Consider the following 22,664-nt stretch of genomic DNA (forward strand, 5'->3'; position numbering starts at 1 on the left):
TATATGTCACTTGAAGTTAATCGAATTTTGCATAAGATATGCGTAGTATACAAACAACATACAGAACGAACGTCTCATATATCTCCAAGTTTTCATTCAAAGATTATTTTTTTCTCAACCGATTGAGAATACGTTTTTTTTACATAAGCTAGCTACTTACATTGCTTTTAAATTTAAATAGGTAAGAAGATGAAGACAAAAAAAACCTAATATAACCGAGAAGATGTTGGCAGAGGTGCCGAGTTTCGTTTTGACCGCATAAGGGGGGAAAGGAAATAATATTTCATTGTAATCTGTAGCATTGTAGTCGTATTAAATGGATAATTTATGGAAATATTGTTAAAAGAGGGTTACGCTCAACGAATTCACTCCTTTGCCCATTAGCGCCGCCACTGGATAAACCTCCTATTAGCGATTAAAATATCAAAAGACAAATTTTGTTTCCCTTTTGCCGTTTTATGTACAATGAGACATGAAAATTCAAAAACGAAATAAATTTATATTGCACCACCGTTTACCCATTTTCCATCTTATTCTCTTAAGTTACAACATCTCACAACTTCTAAACCATTTAATTCCATTTAAACATTTTTAAGTGGCCGTTTCGGGTAACACTTCATTAATATTATTGAAGTGATGCAGAGTTTATGATGTGCTGATGAGTTAATTTAATATTTATTCACACAACCGCAAGACAGAAAATGTCTCAGATTTCAACATTTGAATATCTCAGAATTGAACCCGTGTGCTGTGGTGTTGTGTTTTGTGGTTTTTCTCAGACATTAAAATTGATTTGAGAACAGTTGGCTGGGCTTACCAGAGAAGTACGACTAAACAAAATCGATGACTATTCTCGGTGTCGCAGTCATATCGACTGTGATTATTTTCATTTCGTTGACATCTGCTCCCTAGCACAATGTTTAGGTACAACTGAAATATCATATTGTTAAAATGATATGTGTCCGTACACGCACCGAAAATCAATGTAACATAATTATACAAGAGCTAGACTGCTAGACGTTTCATCGTTCTATGATATGGATCGATGCGAAACTTGTAACGTTTTTTTTACTATGCAACTATGTATAGAGACTGACTTAGACTCACTGACAACTCATTTCAATTCGTTTTTTTTTACACAATCTCCGGAAGTACGCTCCTTGACTTTAATTATGCCATGTCTTTTGAATCGTATTCTGATCTGTAACTACGTTTCGGATTCACAAATTTAACCCTGTTTTTATAGAGCGATAAAAAAACTTGATAACCCATGACTGACACTTAATTGAATTATTTCGTTTCATTCATGGAATAGTGCCATCAAGACGCCGTCAACGTAATATTCATCGCCCTAGACAAATGTTTCTAGTAAACAAACAATTTGTGGTATTAGAGCGTTTACACTTACTATCGAATTTAAATCATTGTGTGAGCATTTTACACAAATTGAAAAATAATTTTTTTTTTGGTATTTGGTATAATGAGAATAAAAAAAAAGAAAATAATCAAAAGTGAAAAAAAATAATAATAATTTCTTAATGAAAACAGCCATACTTTCGTTGCCTTTTGCGGCTGGCTGTATATCGATAACAATAAGGTTCTTATATTTTGTTGATGTAGGGACGCATGAAATGTTTTTAGTGCATGGCATGCATGAAATAGCCATATGTGATATGGATACCATAACGCTCGTTGCTTGTTGATGGGTTTTTATAGTTCTATTTAATTTATTTTCATTTAATTTTTTTGTTTTTGTTTTTTTTTTCGAAAATATCTTCAAGATAAAAAAGCATTTCGAAATGTTCACAAAAGCAGTACAAATGAAATTTGAATATATATAGGGGCCCCCATACGAAATTGATTCGTCATTCTTGTTGATAACCCATAGATGTTTTGTTAAAAGTTTAGAACAACATATTGTCTTCTAGACGTCGTCGCGGGGGATCATTAGTGGTTAAAGGAATGTTTTGATCTTTGCGATCGTTATTATTATTTATCGTTGTAGAACATTCTTTGAAATGAGTGTTTGAATTTTTGTAAATATGAAAAGAATTTGCTGGAGAATGTGGACAGTAAAACTACGAACTTTTCAGTGCAGAATGTAGGAATCGAATAATCATTGACATTGATAATATCGAACAAAACAAAAGAAACATCAATCAAACAAAAAGTAATAATTTAAAGGAAAAATGCTCCAGAAAAACACATTCCATTAACAACGTATTACCTTTCACAGATTGTTTACCGAGCCCAAATGTTATATTGCGAGTTTCAGTTTGCAAAAAATCATCTGATCCCTACAATATAAAGGGAGCTTTGTTCCATGCATTGAAATAGAGAAGGTTTCATTCAGAAAATTAGGTAGGCTGGGTTGAATGCTCGGTTCCATGTATTATGCAAAATTCATTTTTTTAAAAGAAGGGTTGGATCTTTTCCAGTCCGCACACGTACATACCTTTGAACACACCTAATGTTTGATATATTCAGCGAGAACGGATTATTTTTTTTAATAAATAACAATATCTGTTACATGATGTAAGATGGGAAATTGCCATGATTTAAATTAATTGACCATTATCTGTCGGTTATGTTATTCGCAATGTTCATTTAGGATGTCAGACATTTGATTGACATTTTAATAATTCATAAAAAATACATATTCAACGTACAAGGGAAAAGGATTAAAGGATTTCGAATTTTGATCGAAATATTAAATTGATATGTGCGATGTAATATGAATTCATCAACATTCAACAATGGAAGCATTTATTAATGCTGATTGATTTGTCGAGGTTGAGTTGAGGTTTATATCACGGCGAGACATCATGTGAGATTTCATCGGTATATCCATCATTTGGTTAAAATAAATGACATGTAAGCGGTAAAACAAATGTTATTTTATTGTTGGTCATTGGTATCACCTTTTTATTATTATTAACATATGAACGAAAATGTCATTGCGATGGATTTCTCAATACTCAAAGTTTACACACCAAGACTGTAAGCTACATATCAAATATTAATCGAAAAATTCAAATTCTGAACAATTCCAATGTCTTTGTCATTTTCACGTTATTCATTCTTTCCGTCGAATTCTCAAAATAATTGGAAATAAGAAACAATGCAAATATTTACGTAATAAAATTGGAAAAGTGAATTAGATTTCCACATTATCATGGCATTAAGATAAATCAAATTTATTGAATCGCAATTTAAAATTGAACTGAAAATAAATCCATAGTCTCCATAATAAATGAATGCCTGACAATTCCTTAGAAGTGTTAATCTGAGCATGGAAAGATTTACTAGTTTATTGTTTATTTATTCACACTTTTAATTGAATTATATAATGAAATAATGCAGATTTTTTCGGTGAAAATTGATGGGTATAGTGTCACAAACACTCAGATAATGTAGTATCGATAGGATATTGGATGGAAAAATAACAATAAATTGTTCAACGACAACGCGAAATACTTCTTGGTAAGAAACGCGAAATGGGAAGCTCACTGTGAGCAGTAGTAGTATAGTCATTGAATCTGGTATTTCGTTTGTTCAAAATGTTGCTTAGTGTTAGATTCCAAATCTTCTACTTTGTTAATTGTGCTATACAATTTATTAAAGCACATTACCCAGATGTAATTTATTATTTAGTCCTATTGGTGATAATTAGCCGTTTTTATAACTATTGTACTTTCAGCAAATAATTTCCATTCTAGAACCATCATTAAAATCATGAAGTCATTCCATCATTGAATCACTAAAAGGCCTGTGTCTCTCTGTTGAAACTGTTCACTTAGTTTGTGAATCAATCCAGTAAAACCGACTGCAAAAGAGGAAGAAGCGCGAACAATACACCATCCGATTCGCCAAATCCAGCCAAAAAACATTGTCCGATTATCAACATGCTTCCATCCATGGCTGATGCCCTCAAAGCTGATGGAGGTGGACACATGGTGGACATCGTATCGCTCAAAGATGGTCATCCGCTAACTAAAGATCAAACCGACCTCATCAAGGAAAGATTGACCACCGAGCTTTTTACTAGAGATAACATCTCAAATATCAAAATCGAACCACCGTACTTCGATGGTACTAAATTGCGCGTTATTTGCGCGAACGTTGACTCGAAAGAATGGCTGCTAGACACAGTTGGCAAGCTCGAGAAAAAAATCGAGGGTATCGAAATCGGTACCAAAGAATTAGGCGTTCCGCCGAAGATGATTACTGTCACTATCACAATGCCAGTCAAAACATACGAACCTCCGGTCCTATTCAGTATCATAACAGCTCAGAATTCTGTCGACACAACTTATTGGCGCTACATGTCGCGCACGAAAGCAACGAACGGCAGACAAACCTGGTTTATTAGTGTAGATGAAACGTCACTAAAGCAACTCAAAGAGTTGGGCTACCGCCCGTATGTCGGGCTGGATCGCATCAAATTCAGTGTGCAGAATGGAAATCAGAAATGAATTGCAGACATTCGTTATCGAATTATTGTTAGCCTTCATAAGTAAATCATTATTACCCGGCAATAAATGGCAGCATACTTATTATCGAGCTTATTATGAGTCTTTCATTATTGAAGTAAAATTTAAGAAAATAAAGGCATCAAGAATAAGAATTTTCGGCCTGCTGGTAAAGACAACGAGGACAAACACTGACTCAGAATTCCGTCTCAAAGGTAAAGTTGTTCTTCTGAATAAACCATCATAACAACCCTTTACAAACCTACCATGCCGCAACGAAATAAAAAATTAGAATTTTACCAAATTAACTTACACAAGTCCGCCACACCCACCGCCGACTTAAATAGGATCCTCAACAAGAAAGTATCATTCATTGCCCTTCTGCAAGAACCTTCCTTTAGATCAGGAAAAATCCAGGGACTTAATAGGAGAAGAGGCAATGTCGTCCATGCAGTAGGTAAAGGCTCCCCTAGAGCTTGTATTTACATCTCAAAAGACTGGACAATACAACCGCTGTACCATCTGTGTACCAGAGATTTAAGTGTAGCTCGTCTAAGAGCTAAAAAATTTGGCAATGACATTGAATTACTGATTAGCTCTGCATACTTTCCATATGATTCCATAGAAAAGCCACCTACAGAAGAATATATGAACTTGATCAACTACTGCAAATCGAATGCAATTCCCCTAATAAGTAGTATCGATGCTAATGCTCATCATCATGCCTGGGGAAGCAAGGACATTAATGAAAGAGGCAAAAGTCTCCTGGAATTCATTCTTTCCTCAGACTTAATGATCAATAATGTAGGATGTAAACCAACATTCGTAATTAAAAACAGATCAGAAGTTCTAGACGTGACATTATCGTCGCCCGACCTGTTCTCGTATATCACGGGATGGAAAGTCACTGACGAAATTCTAACTTCGGACCACAAATGCATCCGGTTTGACCTAGATCTTGATACGCAGCCACCACTTCTCTTCAGAAATCCAGCGGCGACCAACTGGAATACTTTTACTCAAACTCTGCAGAGTAAACTTAGCCCGGAACCTACCAATCTAGTTTTACTTAGTACTGACGATGTAGAAAGAGAAGTGGAAAAAGTTCACGTTGAAATCGTTGATTCATATGAAAATGCATGTCCTCTTCACAAACACAAAGCAGGTCATTCACTACCTTATTATACATCAGAAGACAAAGCATTGAGGTCAAAACTTCGTCGCGCCTTTAACGCAGCAAAATCGCCTTTTAGCAAGGTCACCTGGGACGATTTCTATAAGATTCAACGAGAATACAAAATGGCCCTGAAAAAGAAAGAACGAGTTGGCTGGAAAGTACAATGTACGGCTATTGATAACCTTAGAGACTCGGCCAAAATGTTCAAAATTCTATCAAAGGACCCAGTCCAATTAGTAGGATCTCTACAACTCCAATCAGGTAATTATACTGATACTCTAGACGAAACGTACAGGCATCTTGTAGCCTCGCACTTCCCAGGCAGCAGAATCATCGAAGGTGAAGAACCTCTGCCGGACGTTCCTCTAGGAACAGCCATTCCTAATGATAAACTAATTCAAGAAACAATTACAAATGACAGGTTAACTTGGGCAGTAAACACATTTGCACCGTTCAAGTCACCAGGCGAAGATGGAATTTTTCCTGCTCTAATACAAAAGTCCATTCATCTTTTCGTTAACAGATTACGACAAATCTATTCCGCTTGTCTCCACCTAAAATATGTTCCCAAGAGGTGGAGGGGAACCAGAGTAGCATTCACACCTAAGCCAGGTAACATTGATTACTCCAAAGCGAATAACTTCAGGCCTATTAGTCTGACATCATTCTTCTTGAAAATTTTGGAAAAACTCATTGATCGTTATATTAGGGACGGACCACTAAGTATAAAAAAATTACAACCGCAACAACATGCCTATCAGCTGGGCAAGTCTTGTGAAAACGCACTGCATAATCTACTTACTACTGTAGAAGCTGCGCTACTTACAAATGAATACGCACTGGGATGTTTTATCGATATAGCTGGCGCTTTTAACTATATCACGTACCTCGCGATCGTGAACGCTTGTCGTAAATTCGGTATTGATCCAGGTATCACAGATTGGATCTTTTTTATGCTAAAAAGCAGAATTGTCTTTGTTCGCTACGGTGAGACAAAGCTAACGATTGTAGTCACCAAGGGCAGTCCACAAGGTGGAGTACTCCCCCCTCTCTTATGGTGCATGGTAATTGACGGTCTAATTGAATCACTTAATAGCCGTGGATATCAAACAGAAGGTTTTTCCGATGACTTAGCCACGATCCTAAGAGGCAAGTTCGTACCTACTCTTTGTGATATCCTTCAAGGAGTTCTGAACGAGGTGTCGAAGTGGTGCTTGGAAAATGAACTCGAGGTTAATCCTGGTAAGACTAAAATGATTCTCTTCCGGAAAAGTATAAGAAAAATAGAAGCTATCAGAGTACCAACCATTAACGGTATACCGATCTCATTGGTGGACGAAGTGAAATACCTAGGGGTCATTCTGGACTGCTCATTAAGCTGGATACCCAATATTGATTATCGCATTCACAAGGCTACCATAGCACTTTGGCAATGTAGGAAAGCATATGGCAAATCGTGGGGCCTTTCTCCTAAAGTACTCTATTGGATCTACACTTCGGTTGTTAGACCTATTCTACTCTACGGTTCCTTTCTATGGAACCACAAGTGTTGCCTTAAAAATGTCATAGATAAGCTCAATAAATTTCAACGATTGGCATGCAAAGCTATAACTGGAGCATGGCACTCTGCTCCCACTGCAGCTTTAGAAGTAATTCTCGAACTTACTCCTCTGCACATTCTGATAGAAACAGAGGCACTTTCAGTGCTTAGTAGACTCAAAAGGGACTCTAATATCAAACTTAAAGACGCTGGACATTCAGCAATTTGGTACAGGTCCAAGCAATTTCTTCCAGTCATCCATTTGAAGACGGACTACGTTAACCCAATGTTCAAATTCGAACGCAAATTCACACTAAATATACCTGAAAGATCCCACTGGAAGGATAGCCTACTGCCACTGACAAATGGCATACAATTTTACACAGATGGCTCTTTGATAAATGATCAAGCGGGAGCAGGTGTCTTCTGCGAAGCGCCGAGAGTGGAATTGTCCATTCCGCTAGGTAAATATAGCTCCATTTATTTAGCTGAAATCGCGGGTATACTCAAATGTTGTCATGAAGTCTTAAAGCTTAGAACAGTAAATGAAGTGATTTCAATCTACACAGACAGTCAGGCAGCCATCAAAGCATTTAAATCAGTCAAAATAAGTTCGGCTCTGACCCTGAAGTGCTGGCAATCACTAGATGACATCTCGGTTGATAACCAAGTTAACATCACTTGGGTGCCAGGACACTCGGGCATTATAGGTAACGAAAAAGCAGATGAACTGGCCAAACAAGGGGCACAAACTGCTATCGAACTTATCCCTGAACCATTAATAGGAATTCCGCCATCAATTATTAAGCGCGAAATAAACAGATACAAATACATGAAATCTACTAAGTACTGGCATGAACAAGAAGGATGCAAACAATCGAAGAATAATGTTACACTGCGTAAGAACCACTCCAAGTTTCTTCTTAACCTTAGCAGAACTAGGCTGAAAGTTTATGTAGGAGTCATGACGGGTCACTTTGATTTTAACAAGCATCTTACGAATATAGGAAAACGACTGGACTCAGGATGTGATCTATGTGGAGCACACATTGATTCAGCCGACCACTACCTATGCCAATGCCCAGCATTTATCCAGTCCAGGTACAAATGTCTTGGCAATTTTACACTTAGAATCGGTACTATTAAATCACTACACCCCAAGGATGTCCTAAGCTACATATGTAGTTCGGGAAGATTCCGGGAAAAGTACGGAGTGTAGTATTCTGGCATAATGACGATACATGGGTGGCACAATGGGTCCACAAGAGGCCTACGTGCATATCTGTTTAAGCAATTGAACAGATGCCCTGTTTAATAAATAAATAAAAAATAGTTTGTGAACGATAATTGATTGAAACTGAACACTTTACTTTAGATTCTATGGAGAACTTTTCAACAAAGCTTCATTGATTTAGAAGTTACTTTTTGTCTGTTATTTAATGCCATCCTACCACCAGTGAACTTTTGTTCATTTAGACAACATTTTCGGAAACTCATGAATGGATGTTATTCGACGATAAGTATACTTCTAAGCCACATTGTCTTAGATGAAACTACATTGAAAATAAGAAACAGCACAACGGTATATGCACGCAAGTTGAACACTTACTAATATCAGATGTTATACAGACCTACAATAGAAATGAAATTGAAGTCGTTATATTGAACATAATATCTACACATATACAAATTTGTACAATATGTACTTTACGTCACTTGAATATGTTCGACTATAAATAAATTTAAACGAGTGCAGTTTCAGTTAAAATGTAATCCGATCTGTTGTGCAGTTTTGTACATGATACTCTATGTTCATAGACAAAATAAAATGTATCTAAAAAGTGTTAAATGAGGTAAAAACACACTAAATACACACATACAACCGCTGGAAAATGGAACGAATAAATATAAATATTTTAGACCCATTTGCTATGTGTACATACAGCATGGAAATTGAATTTATGGACAGATTGAATAATGTTGATTATGAATAGTCGTTAATTAGATGTGGAAGTCAAAATTATGTCATACTGTCGTCGTCTACATGGAAAATTCATAAAGTTTTATGCATTGTTACAATTTAAATTCAGATACGATCGGCATTACTATAAAGCGTATTTTTATTCGTTAAATTTATATTTTACATCGGAAATGCCTATACTGAAAATATGGGAGGAATAACGATTTTTGTAGGTGTCATTAATTATGCCCAATATTCGAATAAATTTTTAATATTTTTGTTCGTAAAAAATGGTAATTACAAGCGCTGATTTATTGTCTATTATCTTTGCATATATTAAGTCTATTTAAGTACGACCATCCATCGGCATTGAACTCGTCTAATTCAGATTTTAATCTATGTCTGTCTATGCGACCGATACGAAAGAGCAAAATAATTATGGATGAATGGGCTCAATGGGATCATAAAATACAATCAATAATCAAACGAACCAATAAACATTCGAATGATGTGTGTGTGGATGTCGTTAAACGTTTTTTTTTCTCCTTCTGCCAGACAAAGTATCAACCCTTTTTGTTTTATGAACTCAATGTATGGAATATATTGATGGATCTCCAATTTTTTTATGCAGGTCGGAACGTTCACATACGATTTAAAATATCGTTTTCTGTTTGAGTACTGTTTCACAAAATCCTCATCTCCCACTTGTATTGATTGAAAACATGCTATGCCATCGTTTTGTTGTGGGTATTGTAGGCAACTAATTCTTCTTTCTCTTCACGTCAATTTCACTTTTATCTAAAATTAAAAGTTGCAACAAATCGAATCTCAACATGAAATTAGATTCGAAGATTATCTTGTTATGTTACCTAATTAAATAGCGTTTATAGTTTATAGCAAATCATTGTAGAAATAAATGATGGAGAGTGTAGTGTTTCATTAGATCGGATATTTGAAATGGAAAGAAATAAAAGATAAAAAAAATATTTTTTGAAACAAGAAACGATATAATAACTCAAAATAATTAAGTGAATAAACAATGAACGAAAAAAAAGGTGATAATACAATGTCGAAAGCCGCCCAACTGAGCGATAATCGTATTTATTTAACGATAAAATTTGTAATATCTTTCCAAGACTACGGTCGGACGGGATTTGAAAGAATTAAAAAAAAATCGAGAGAATAAAAAACTGGATGTTGTTAAAATAAACAACGACAACGACGGTCAATTCTTATCTACATCTTGATTTTATTGTTATACCTTGGTATGTATACAACTTTCCAAGCTGTATACATTCGGTTACGTTTCTTCAGTGTGAAATAGCATAAATTTCAAGATAAGAAAATCGACAAGAAAACTTTCTTCACCGCAATACAGTTTTTTGAATAATTGGAGTGACTAAACGAAATCGCAATTATGGATGTTAATAGTATACTATGATTCACATTAAATTTTCATTTATTGTTGGAAGTATGTTCCATTAATTAATCAATTTCAATGTAACATGAAATAGAAAACTTTAGTTTCGATATGATGTATCCATGGACAGGCAACGATGTTATATGGAATTGATTTTTTGTTACTTTATAATTCATTTCTGTTTATTTTTGTTTCAACTTTCAGCTTTTATTATCATACGAAACCCTTTTTTTCCTCTACAATGAAAAAAATATATAATCGAACTACATATACGAAGCAAAAACATCACCAAAATAAATATTGAACAGCGACACTAAAAAAACAGTTCAACGGATTAACTTGAAAATTTAGACATCCTTTTTTTTCGAGACTGACTTAGCTCATCAATATCATCGAATAAATTCATATATGCATGCCCGGTAGAGGTACTTCGATCCTGTGCACACAATACCGAAACGAATAATAATAATAAAAAAAGAGCTCCGACTGAAGATATACACAATCAGCAATGTATGTGGGGAAGGAAACATAAATCTATTAAAAAATCAACAAACAAAACAGAAAAAAAAAATTGGTTTTTGGGACAGACTGATTTTTGGTTTGCGTTTATTTGTTTAGTTGTAAACTAACATTATGAAAAACATGTTCAACTTATATGTTAGTGCTGTATGAAAAAGTGCTTTAGAAATATTCAAGCATGAAGGGGAACATGCATTGCATATTTGAAAATTATATGATATCGAGAAAAAGGCCAGGTGGTCACGAGGGGGTGTGATTATGAACTTTATTATGCATTTTATTATTTAATGATTATAATGCTTGACGCCTGTGTACATGCTCTTTACCGAATTTTTTGGTTGAAATTATTTTGGTTTTTGTGCATTCCACGAAAGTTGATTAGCCAGATTTAGAGCACGAAACGGTTAAAGAGGGATGTAGCATAATGGGTAGCGTGTTTTATATTGTATATGGTATATACATACAACATCACAGCATAACACAACAACGTGACATGTGTTAGCTGTTAGAAATAGAGGTTTGTTAAATTTGCTAAAAATTGAGTCTTGGTTCAAGTAAGACCTAAATTCAACAACGACCTTGGCACCTTAAGTCATAGTGTGTAATTTTCTTCTATATTTCTGCCATATTTCAATGCAGCGTTCGACATGAGCAACCTGTAAAATGGGCAACAGAGGTAATTTAAACCAATGTCATAAAACCCTTGTTTGTTCAGTTAGATAGAGGTCTTTCGTCACTTCTTTTGAACACATTCTGTTTGTAGGGTTCGAAGAGTGAGGGCTTAGTATCACTATTTTAATGGATTTCGTAGAAAATGAAATAACTCTGCAGTTACAGACTAGTATCATGAAGTTTGAAGATTTTATTGGGAGATACAAAAAGGGTACAAGGAAATCAATTGTTTTACAATTGTTTTGCACTGAAATTAAATTTCTATTTAATGCATTTTGCATTAATTTGAAATGAATTTCTTTGTTCAAATCAAAATGCAGAAAGACGTCGAATTATAACGAATGCTTTCCGCTAATTACTCTCTCAAAACCGTCTAATGGAATGTTGTGTATCGACAATTGCAATGATCATAGCATAATTGAAGGAAAATTAAACTTTTCCAGTGCAAATAAATCTATCTTTCGTTGGTGTGTTATGCTAATTTGCATATTATATGTTTCGAACTAATGAATGAAATGATCAATGTGTACGGTTGGTTTAACACCTGATTTCGAAATATAAAACAACAATTTTCGTCAGGTGGTGTCTTATTTTGCAGTAATGTGGTTAGTGCGTTGTGGTTTATAACATAAATAATAAATAATAAAATTACGTTTTATCGGCATAAATGATTTCGCATTCAGCATTTTGTTCAATGAAAATCGATATGCCACCAACATTGGTTGTTGGTCAGCTAAATGAGTTCTATTTATAAATCTCACACAGATTTACAGCCTGATCATTATCTTGTCCTAACCAACAGCATTAAAAAGTAAATTGGAAAATCTCAGTTGATTTATAGAATGGGCTAAGCATTTTTATTGCCACATAGCCTCGTATTTCTAAAAGTCACAATGTCCTTAGTAAAATTTGACAAATATCTTTGACGCACAAATTTTTTTTTTTAAATGCCGAAAACGAAAGATCTTCTACAACTTCTACATTTAAGTCAACACCAGTCAGTGTGTAATGATTAATTCTCTTTTCTACAAATTACTGGCAAATAATTGTCAATACATCATTTTTTTATCAAATATTTGTCTAACAGAAATTATAATCATCTTTTCGTAGCAAATGAAACGATTTGTCTCATTAAAGAAATAAAAATACGGCCAGTGGTATTATACACTAGACTCTTTCATTACGATTGTCATTGTACAAACAGTCTTTCCAAAGTCAATATAATCGTAAAGTATAAATTGTATAATTGTGTGAATCGAGCAATATAAGTAATGATGAGTCAATCAAATTGATAATTGTGTATGGAACGATGTATTTAGGTATATTTCATTCGTTTTTTTTTATCGCATCATATATTCAGTTCGGTGACCGTTAATACGGAATATGAATGATAGTACGTTTCTGTTGAGATTAGTTTATGAATGGAAACAAAAAAGTTCATTATTTTAGCTCGTTGAAGTGTATATATGAATTCATTCAGATATTTGAATGAAATGAAAAACATCGTGCAGTAGGTAAACCCCTTTTTTTCCTTCTCTACATAAGAATGATTCATTTCAAATTACTACGGTACACACTCGCATAAAAGCAGGTAGATTATATACATACAGCATTTTTTTCATATACCTTTTGCGAGCAACCAAGGAATACGATTCCCTATGGCCTCCGTTAAGGTACTTCATGACACCTTTATCTCGTTTGTTAATCGATATACTCCAAATATTATATATCAATAACGAGTGATGAAGTGGCGGTAGCGTCGGGACAAATTGAAGAAATATGATCCTCTTGCTGATAAAATTCAACTTGTTTCCTTACACTTTTGAAATTTTTAAAATGCTAAAAATTTCTTGTATATAGGTTCGAGACGAACAATCGTGCATATATATCCATACAGTGAACACTGCAAATTTCACTTTTATTTTAAACACTACACATTCAGTTATTGTGAATGAATTGACTGTGATTCGTATCCTATACCGACTATCACTATTCAGTATTTTTCTTTCTTTTGCATCGCCCGGTTAGCTCGCTCTATAAGTTCAAATCAATTTATTTATCACTGCAATAAATCAACTCTTTTTCTATCGACTTTTTTTATAATTAAGCTACAATTTGTACATCTTCTCTTAATTGCATCGTAATTAAGCATTTTCCAAACAATTACGTTACAGTTGCATTTACACATTTTGAAAAAACCAAAATTAATTGCACAAACATAATCGCGACACAAAAAAAACACAACAACAACTACAATCCAGTGTTCGAACCCGTGCAAACACCATTCAACATTTTACGATCGCGATAGAATATTTTTTTTTCCATTGTACGACATCGTTTCCCCTCACAGAAAATAGTGTTACCGCTCAACTCAAATGCTTAGGCCGAACTAAAAACTATATGTCTACAACAAAACATTACAACGCCATGCAGTTAATGTGTTATATTATAATGTGAGAGTTGTGTTGTATATATGGAATAAGCAAAATAAAAAGCATCCAGAAGAAACACATACATTTTTCGTATCATAGACTGACAGAAAATTCAACAGCATGGCATGGACTAGTTGCGTATTTGATTTTGGCTTACGGCTGGTTCGCCGAGACAAAATTTAGTATAAAAATTAAATAACCAAATTGGCATGTTGTAGAATAGTTATTTACATAACAATGGGAAAGTGACCTTTTGGCGAGCAACACTTTACCAGAGTTATGCAATGAAAATATAAAACAGGTATGGTCTATTGTCCGCCCGGAGGACATAAAAATTTGATTTTCGTACTTAAACGCACTCATTTTCATATTATTTTGACATAAAATGTGAGTGCGTTTAAGACGAATTCGCCGATCGACCATACCTGTTCTAGACTTTCATTGGAGTTATATACAGAACTCTTTATGCGAAGGCTTGGCAAAAGTTGATTTATATTCCTTAGAGGGGCGAAAGTAGCTATTTTCGCCGCAAGGCGTGAAAATGTATTATAGCTTGAAATTAAGTTCTCTCACACGGAAAACTCATATATGCACCCCAGACGAAGAAATCGGGAACAGCTTCACGATTATAGAACATTAGTTGTGTGCTGCATATTGATCTGAGGATCATACAATGCCCGCCTAATGAATATTGTTGTTGTGTGCTGGATATTATTTTTCAGCGTGCAGGTCTTAGCTGTATGCCTGTTTTATAATATAAAATGACGCCATTTTTTTCAATTCAATAAACAACCTAATTTATCGTTTAATCGAAGGAATTGATTTAATTAACTTTATCAATTTTATTTGCGTTAGCAAAAAAAAACAAAAAAACTTTTTCAATTTTTTTTTTTTCAATTTTATTATTATTATTTGTTATTAGCCGTAGATTTATATTTAAATTCATCATATTAAATTGCTAACAGAATTTTTTTTTTGCTTACGTTTTTTCCGGTCATCCACCCAAGTACGGACCGCGACCATCTATGCTTAACCTCAGTTTCTGACTGCCAACGACTTTACCACTGCTGCTATACTGCATTTAATTGAATTTATTTTCTATGAAATGTAGTACTTCTCCCCACTAAGCAATGTCATCGGATATTATTATTTTAATTCTGAGCCTGGTTCTGAATTAGAGGTTTTTTCAATCGTTCTACAAAAAAACTGTTCACATTAATAGTGAGCATCTATTACGCGAATTAATAAATTAAGATTGGCTCACCTAGTTTGTGTATATTACGTAGGTGGAAGCACGGGGTTTCAGGGGGTTTCGAACATTTAGTTTTTTCATGTTGCAGATATTGCAGTGTCAAATTCTGTCCAAGATGTGACATATTTGCAAGGTATTGGCCTTTTTCACAAAGTATAATCAGCGTAACCTTCGTAAAAAGAATCTTGAATCTGACAAGAGCACGTGTGCCAACGTGTAAAAAACAAATGTTCAAAACCCCCTGCTGAACCGTGGCGATCCTCTTGTCAAACGGACAGTACATAAACAAATTCCATCATTTATTGCTGAATACCACCAACTATTTCTGTTAACATTTCAAAAGCCTTTAACACCGAAAATGGATTTAAAAGTTCGTTCGTCAAAATTTCTATTGAAATACATAAATGTAACATTATCATTGCATATTAATTCGGTAAAAATAGAAATAACTTTAAATGAAGGAATAAAATTAGATTTGATAATCATCTTTATGCGTATGTTCTTGAGATCTTCCTTTTATTTCATTAAAACAATAAATTTATTGTTGCATAGTCGAATAGTCCATTCTAAATACAGACGACTTTATTCATTTAGTCAATATTCAGCATGCAGGTATAGTTCGATAGTACCATTTAGTCAATATTCGGCATGCAGGTAAAGTTAAGTAATACATCCCACAACTAATTTGAAGATATAATTCAGCACACAGCAAATATATACCTGGGAACCTCACAATATTCCTACGAGCTGAATAATATTGTTGCCGGAACTATATTTTGAAAATATTCATATTACATGTTTATTGTAATACAACACACGGGAACATTATTCAGTCTGCAGCAAATATATGCAGCACACACTTGTGAAATTCCTTTACCTCGCTAGTAATAGTACTGTACGTCATTGTTTGGATATTTTTATTTTGCCGAGAGGTAGATTTGCAGCCCGAGCCGAAGGAAAAGGTTATAACCCTTGTGGCGAAATAACAATAACTTTCTTTGACTGTCATAGGCGAGAGTGTGTTGGTGCACATACAGCGGAAATATTTTCCTTCACACTTACACAGTCGCAGTATACAGTAAATTAGCATATTATATAGTGAAGTAACTTGATATCTCGTATCACGCTGGTTTCATCTGGATAAATATCCTTACTTCACTGATTTACTCGCTCTGACAGTGACACTCAAGATGCAAGTTTTTAAATCGTTTAATGATTTTCTTGATAAATCTTTATGCCGTATTAGATTTGATACATCAATGTCATCTGCTATCGACAGCCACAGCAAAATTAAGCGATGAGCTACGTATAATGTTTCTTATACAGCAAACATCATGTTGCGGCAAATGAAGTAAAAGATTTCGAATCATGAAACTTGAAGCTGCCAAGAACAATATTTGAACGCACAATTTCATTTGAGCCCGAACATTTTACAACGAGTTTCAGAAATTCTTTGTCTACTAGGAAAAGTAATGAAAAGTAAGTAATGTGCCATTCGGAGATGGTCTGGTGCCAAAAATCTGAGTATGCTAAAGCTGAAGAGTAGGCAGGAGCACATATTTTAAGCATGAACTTATACCAACAATTTGTTATCTGAGAAACATTTATTCCAGTGTCAAACTTCCTATGACACGAACCTGCATAATATTCGTAGAAACAGCCAGTCATGGAATGGTGTAGATTATCGCCAATCGTTAATTTAATCTTCAGATTTTTTAAGTATAAGATTTTTGACGAATATTTCTGACGAATCCACGGATGCTTGGGATCACCGGAGTTGTGATTCATGTTAAGGAATCAAGCCCAATGTCTCCCACTACTTCACCATCAGTGGAAAAAATGTGAGTTAAATTTGTTCTTTCACTTATTGTTAATTGGTAATAATGCGATTTTAGATGAGAGTAGAAGTAGAAACATAACTTGAAAATGATCGGTGTGACTGAAACTTGAGAAGCCAATAATAAAATTAATTGGTCCAATTTAAAAGGTTTTTTATTTTTCTAAAAGCAAAGGCGTTTTGTAGAAAAAGGTACAGTCAGAGACAGTGAAATTTCAGCATGAATATGCTTCAGCTGAACCACATATACATCCAAAACTGTTTATACTTGTTGTTTATACACGTACGTGCGTGGTAGTGGTAAAACTGTATAAAGGCGTAAAAACAGCTTTGATTGTTTGTGTGAATCAGTTGAAAAACAGCTGAAGCAAATTCATGCTGAAGTTTCACTGTTCCCAACTGTCACCCCCTAGACACTTCGACAAAAAATACATGTGAATTGCCTGAATAGTGTCACACCCGTGCCAACTGTCTGTTTCCAGTTAATTTAAACAAAGAAGTAAAAGATTAGATCGCTATTATGGAGTCGCTGGATGTTCTAAAAAGAACATATGGTGATACCCCCACTTCAACAAATTACATTCAAAATAAACCTAAATTTGTATCAGAATATGAAACAAATTCCACCCATGGAGTGGCTTCTATTCTTAACAAAAGTTACCCTAATCTATTTATCCAGAACCATGGAAACTGGCCTGATTCAAAATTGTGTCACAGCTGATAGATAAAGACCATTTAAAGTATCGAATGTTTGAAGAAAACCATTCGACAAATCATCCGTAAGCACTTCTACATTTAAAGTTTTTCTCTCATTCATACATTTTTAATAAAATGATATACCTCCAGGTCGCATTCGATGTGTATAATATAGCGAATGAGAGTAGCAAAAGTGCAAAATGTGCACGGTTATTTTTCAGTGTATCAAAAAATCTTTGTAAGGGGATTGCAAATTATACACATATACGTTTTCCAGTTTGGTTGATGAAGTCTGAGATCAGAATCTCATTCAGTTGTGCTTCGTATCTCCGAATCAGTGTATCATTGATGTAATACCTGTTTTATAGTTGACTAAAATCGAAATTAAAACATCGTCGACTGATGTTTTGATTTCGGTGGATATAATGGAAGTTTTTGTTGTCGATGTTCTTATTGTAGCTTCATCAGATCTCAAATATTGAAATTGTATGTCATCATGTAGGGAATTCGTAAATTCATTTCATAGTCGACAGATAAGATCAGTAAACGATGATGGTCGTCGGTTGTGTAATTTATTGGTAACTAATTAAATGAACAAAGACGGTATTTAAAAGGGTTGTCTAACATTCATTTAGAGCTTATTGCTTTTGTAACCAACACACAACACCCACACCGGGTATTGTTCGTGTACACACCCATACACTATATTAGTATAGTAATAACAAACGGTAGAATAAAGACATTTCCTCACTTCAAAGAGGTCAACTCCACACCGTAGTGGTATGAAACTCATCAGGATGCACATTATTCTAACATTTGTGTGAGTCAATTTTCCATCACACACTGTAGCGGCAAGGAAATAACTAAGGCATCATCAATGTAAAAGGCCAGTGCACTTTACACGATGATTCAAAATAGGTCGTGATGGTCGAATGACGTTAAAATTAATTATTACCGTCTAATGCATATGTGATTTAGTAGAGGCTTATTGTTGCATTCGTAAATCTTGGTTGTATGGTTTTGGTTGGTATTTGTGTTTCACATTGTATCATTCAGGATTTCCATTTAATCTCATTGAGTGATAATCCGGTTACATTGAATCACAAAATAGCGTAAATGTAGGAATTATCAACACTGGAACAAAGACGTTGCTAGACTGTGCTGTATTGTAGATTATTATTTTTGGATGGAAAATTCAAAATTAGGAATGAGGAGATTAAATTAGAATTTGAATTTGCTTCTGTGGGAATACTGAGAAGGTAAAATTATCATTTCACTTCAACGCTCAATCAGGGAAAATTCAAAAATACAAAAACTTTTCCACATTCGAGCCGAATGAAATTGATGGCATAAATTTTTACAACGTACTTTCTCGGATAGACAATCAATTCAAATTTATTTATTCGAGCTATGTGCGAAACCATTAAAAGAAAAAAAAAATTATTCGAGTTATGTAAACCGAGAAAATAATATTTTGCTACAAAGTGAAAATGTTTGATGAAAGGGCGAAGCAAAATGAACGTAGCTTTTGTGTGAGAGCTTTATGAGAATCGGGTTAGATATTTTTTTATGATAATTCATTTCATTCAGTTTACTTTCCACCAGCTTGAAAATATATCGCATCCGAGATGAGAATTCTTGTTTTGCGCTGTAAAAATTGAAAAGCACTCAATAATTCAATTTAATTCTATTTTCCCAGCATTTTTATTTTCATGTCGTTAGAGAGTTGTTTATCCAGTCAAAGGTTTTTCTCATGTTTTTGTTATTACAGCTTGCATAACATTTTACCATCTCAAAGGAATAAAAATTGATTGTTTTCGCATCAATTCGGTCGTTACTATCAATTCTTATGTAACTGTATGCATTGACTGAACCCAAAGAAACCCTCCAATGAAACCAAATAAGTTGCTTGAATGTTGATCAGTTCTTGGATTTTATAAATTCATGGAAACTTTTAGCGGCATCAAAGGCGGTAGCTCGTTGCAATATTTTGAAAATTCTGTGTGCAGCATTCAGCACGAAATACAATGAAAACATCATCATTTTATTCGTAATTCTGATTCAAAATTGCATCAACTTTTCCGTTGAATAAATGAAGACTGTAGGATGGTAAGACCATCATAAAATAATTTTTCAACTTTTTTGTGAACTAAATTGTCTTAATATAAAATTATTTTGTATCAAGAACGATTTTCCATTTGTTTTTCATCGAAAAGGTGAAATTTTCCCCATTTAAAATGACTTTCCTTGCCTATCCTTAATTAAATTTTAAATCAAAATTTAATTAACTTAAATCCGAATGAGGATATTGAGAGAACTAATTGCATGCGACTGTGGAAGGGATTCGTTCTCTCTTAAAAGCAAATTTTCTAGGTACCATTTCTTTTTCGTGCCTCAACGAAACGTAGTGCATATTATTCACGGTCTACTCTTCCATGGCAAATTAAAAGTTTTTCTCTTGGCACTGTTGCGTAAATTTGCTTAATATTTTTTTTTATCATTCTCCTTTGTACACTTCTCCTTCGCTTTTTCCAATTAAAGTTTTCTCATTGAAGAAGACTGTTTAGTATCTGATATTATGATGATGCGATCTTAGCTGTTGTATTATAGGTAGGAACTTTGAACTTCAATAAAAAGTTTGCGAAAGAAAAATCGGTAAATTCAATTTTTATAAAGAATTATTAGCAAGAAAATTGATTTATTTTCTCGTCAACCGTAAAAATATAGAACAGCGTTAACACTTATCTACATGAGGCAATGACGTCAATGTTAGGGATAATTTATACAAAATTATTGCTGAAGGAAATTCATTACTTATACGTTCGGTATTGCTGAATCTTTTTTTTGTCCGTGATGTCGTTTGCGGAACGCTTAGTAATTTCAATTAAAACGGAATTGAGTTTTTTTAGGCTTCCGATTAGTATAATGGAAACAATACAAAAGCTTTTAGCGCAAACCAATTCGTCAACTCTTGGTAGAAGAAAAAAAACTTTGAGCAAATTTTTCTCACAGATAGAAATACTGGAAAATGGACTTTTTTTCGGGAAAACATGTTTAATGCGAATTAAAAACAGGTTTCCGCGAACGACTTTCTTCAATCAAATTACTTTCTCACCGAAATATATTTTTTTTAAACTCATCCGATATCCCGATGCTTTATATGAACCATTAATAAATCTTACTTTGATTCCCAGTAAAAAAAAAAAACAATTCAAACTGGCCGTTGTCCAAAAAGTAATACCTCCGACAGGTTTTTCGCATAAATTTATGTTCGTCTATTATGCATGCTAGATGTGTTTAATACGCAAAGAAATTCCCGCGTCGCGTCTAATGGAAAATCGCGTACCTATGCACGCCTTTTTTCAATCGTTAATATCAAGTAAATAACTCGCTGCTAATAGAATTAATGTGAGAAAACCCGAAAATAGTGACCCGTCATCATCGCAGCGCATGTTTAATGGAAGAAGGGTCCTCGTCTTTAACTCGTTCATCATCCTATTTTTAATCCACTTTTAAAATCATTAATTCTGAAGTTTGTTTATTCATTGAAACAAGTATTTCTCAATGTGTGGTGCAAAGAGTTTATTTCGTGCAGGGAATCTTATTACCTGCACAGACGAACCGAGCATCCTGGTGGAACATTAAATGAATAGAACGACATTCTAACGATATCGTAACCCTACCCTTGCTTTCGGGTTTATTTAGTTTAAGCATTTTGGTAAATCCACTTGTGTATACAATGGTAGTTTTTGTATGACTGTGAGTTTGTTTATAAAATCGGTGAAAGGATATGAAAAAATATGGAGAGGCAGATAAAGAAATTTGAACTAACGGAATTTGAACATACTTTACATTATCTAATGTTTGACTAATCGAGCGATAAGGAATGAGAAATTCACTGTAAACATCGAATCCAACGAACGGTGGGATGATATGAAGGAAAGTTTATTGAAAATTCATTCACCAGTGAACCTATTATATTTGAAACTCATTACTCTTTGAAGACTTGTGAATGAAGTGAAAAATGTTCTCTGGATATGCCGTCAACATAGCCAACTATTCGCTTCCAACGTTTCCGTTTATGTTACGACAATTTAAGTGTTGTTGATTGAAAAAGCAATTGAATTTTGAGCGGATTACTTCATTGTCATCGAAATGGTGTAAAGTCAAGTACGTTTTATAAATGCGAAAATCGTTGAAAGGAATTGAATCAGGTATTGATGTGGTTAGTTGCAAAATTTTACCTTTAATTTTGCAGTGAATAAGAGGGGAATTGCATGTCATTGGCAACACAATGGAAATTGTAAATAGCACCGACCCTTTGAACGGATTTAAATTAACACGGAAACGTGAAACTCGGTGCGCTTCATCTTTTCTATTCATTGTAGAATTTCCTTGTTCGTTAATTGGAAGATGAGTTTTATGTATAGCAGAATTTCATCGGAACTCTATACAATTTTGCAACGTGGTTTTCGATTACGGTGGTGAGATCTCAACAAATTTAATCACAAGCCGTTCGTTTGACTTTTGTGCATGGAGTTTTAGTTTTCAGAAATCTACCAGTGTACCTATTTGAAATCATGATTATTTTCCTTTTTTTTGGAATGGGTAATGGTTTTTCAACCATTGGAAATCGGGAAACTTTGAGAGTCGTTCTTCACTCATAGAATATTTTATCGCATTTTCA

The 22,664-nt window shown here is 34.2% G+C and overlaps 1 protein-coding gene across 9 annotated transcripts in view; it reads right to left on the reverse strand.

Moving 5' to 3' along the window:
* The window catches only part of LOC119076960 (rap1 GTPase-activating protein 1), a 194,821-nt gene that overhangs the window by 77,705 nt on the left and 94,452 nt on the right, over positions 1-22,664 (reverse strand). For 2 of the 9 annotated variants that reach the window (XM_037184047.1, XM_037184046.1), the window contains exon 1: positions 13,387-14,151. The exons of 5 other annotated variants lie outside the window; for them this stretch is intronic. In XM_037184047.1, coding sequence (XP_037039942.1) covers positions 13,387-13,442 — 56 coding nt within the window. In that variant the 5' untranslated portion in view covers positions 13,443-14,151. Of the gene's footprint in view, positions 1-13,368; positions 14,152-22,664 lie in introns of those variants that run through there. 2 more of the 9 variants (XM_037184048.1, XM_037184045.1) reach the window with 2 other exon arrangements.

Source organism: Bradysia coprophila, unplaced genomic scaffold, assembly GCF_014529535.1.
Source record: "Bradysia coprophila strain Holo2 unplaced genomic scaffold, BU_Bcop_v1 contig_232, whole genome shotgun sequence".
NCBI classification, from domain to species: Eukaryota; Metazoa; Arthropoda; class Insecta; order Diptera; family Sciaridae; genus Bradysia; species Bradysia coprophila.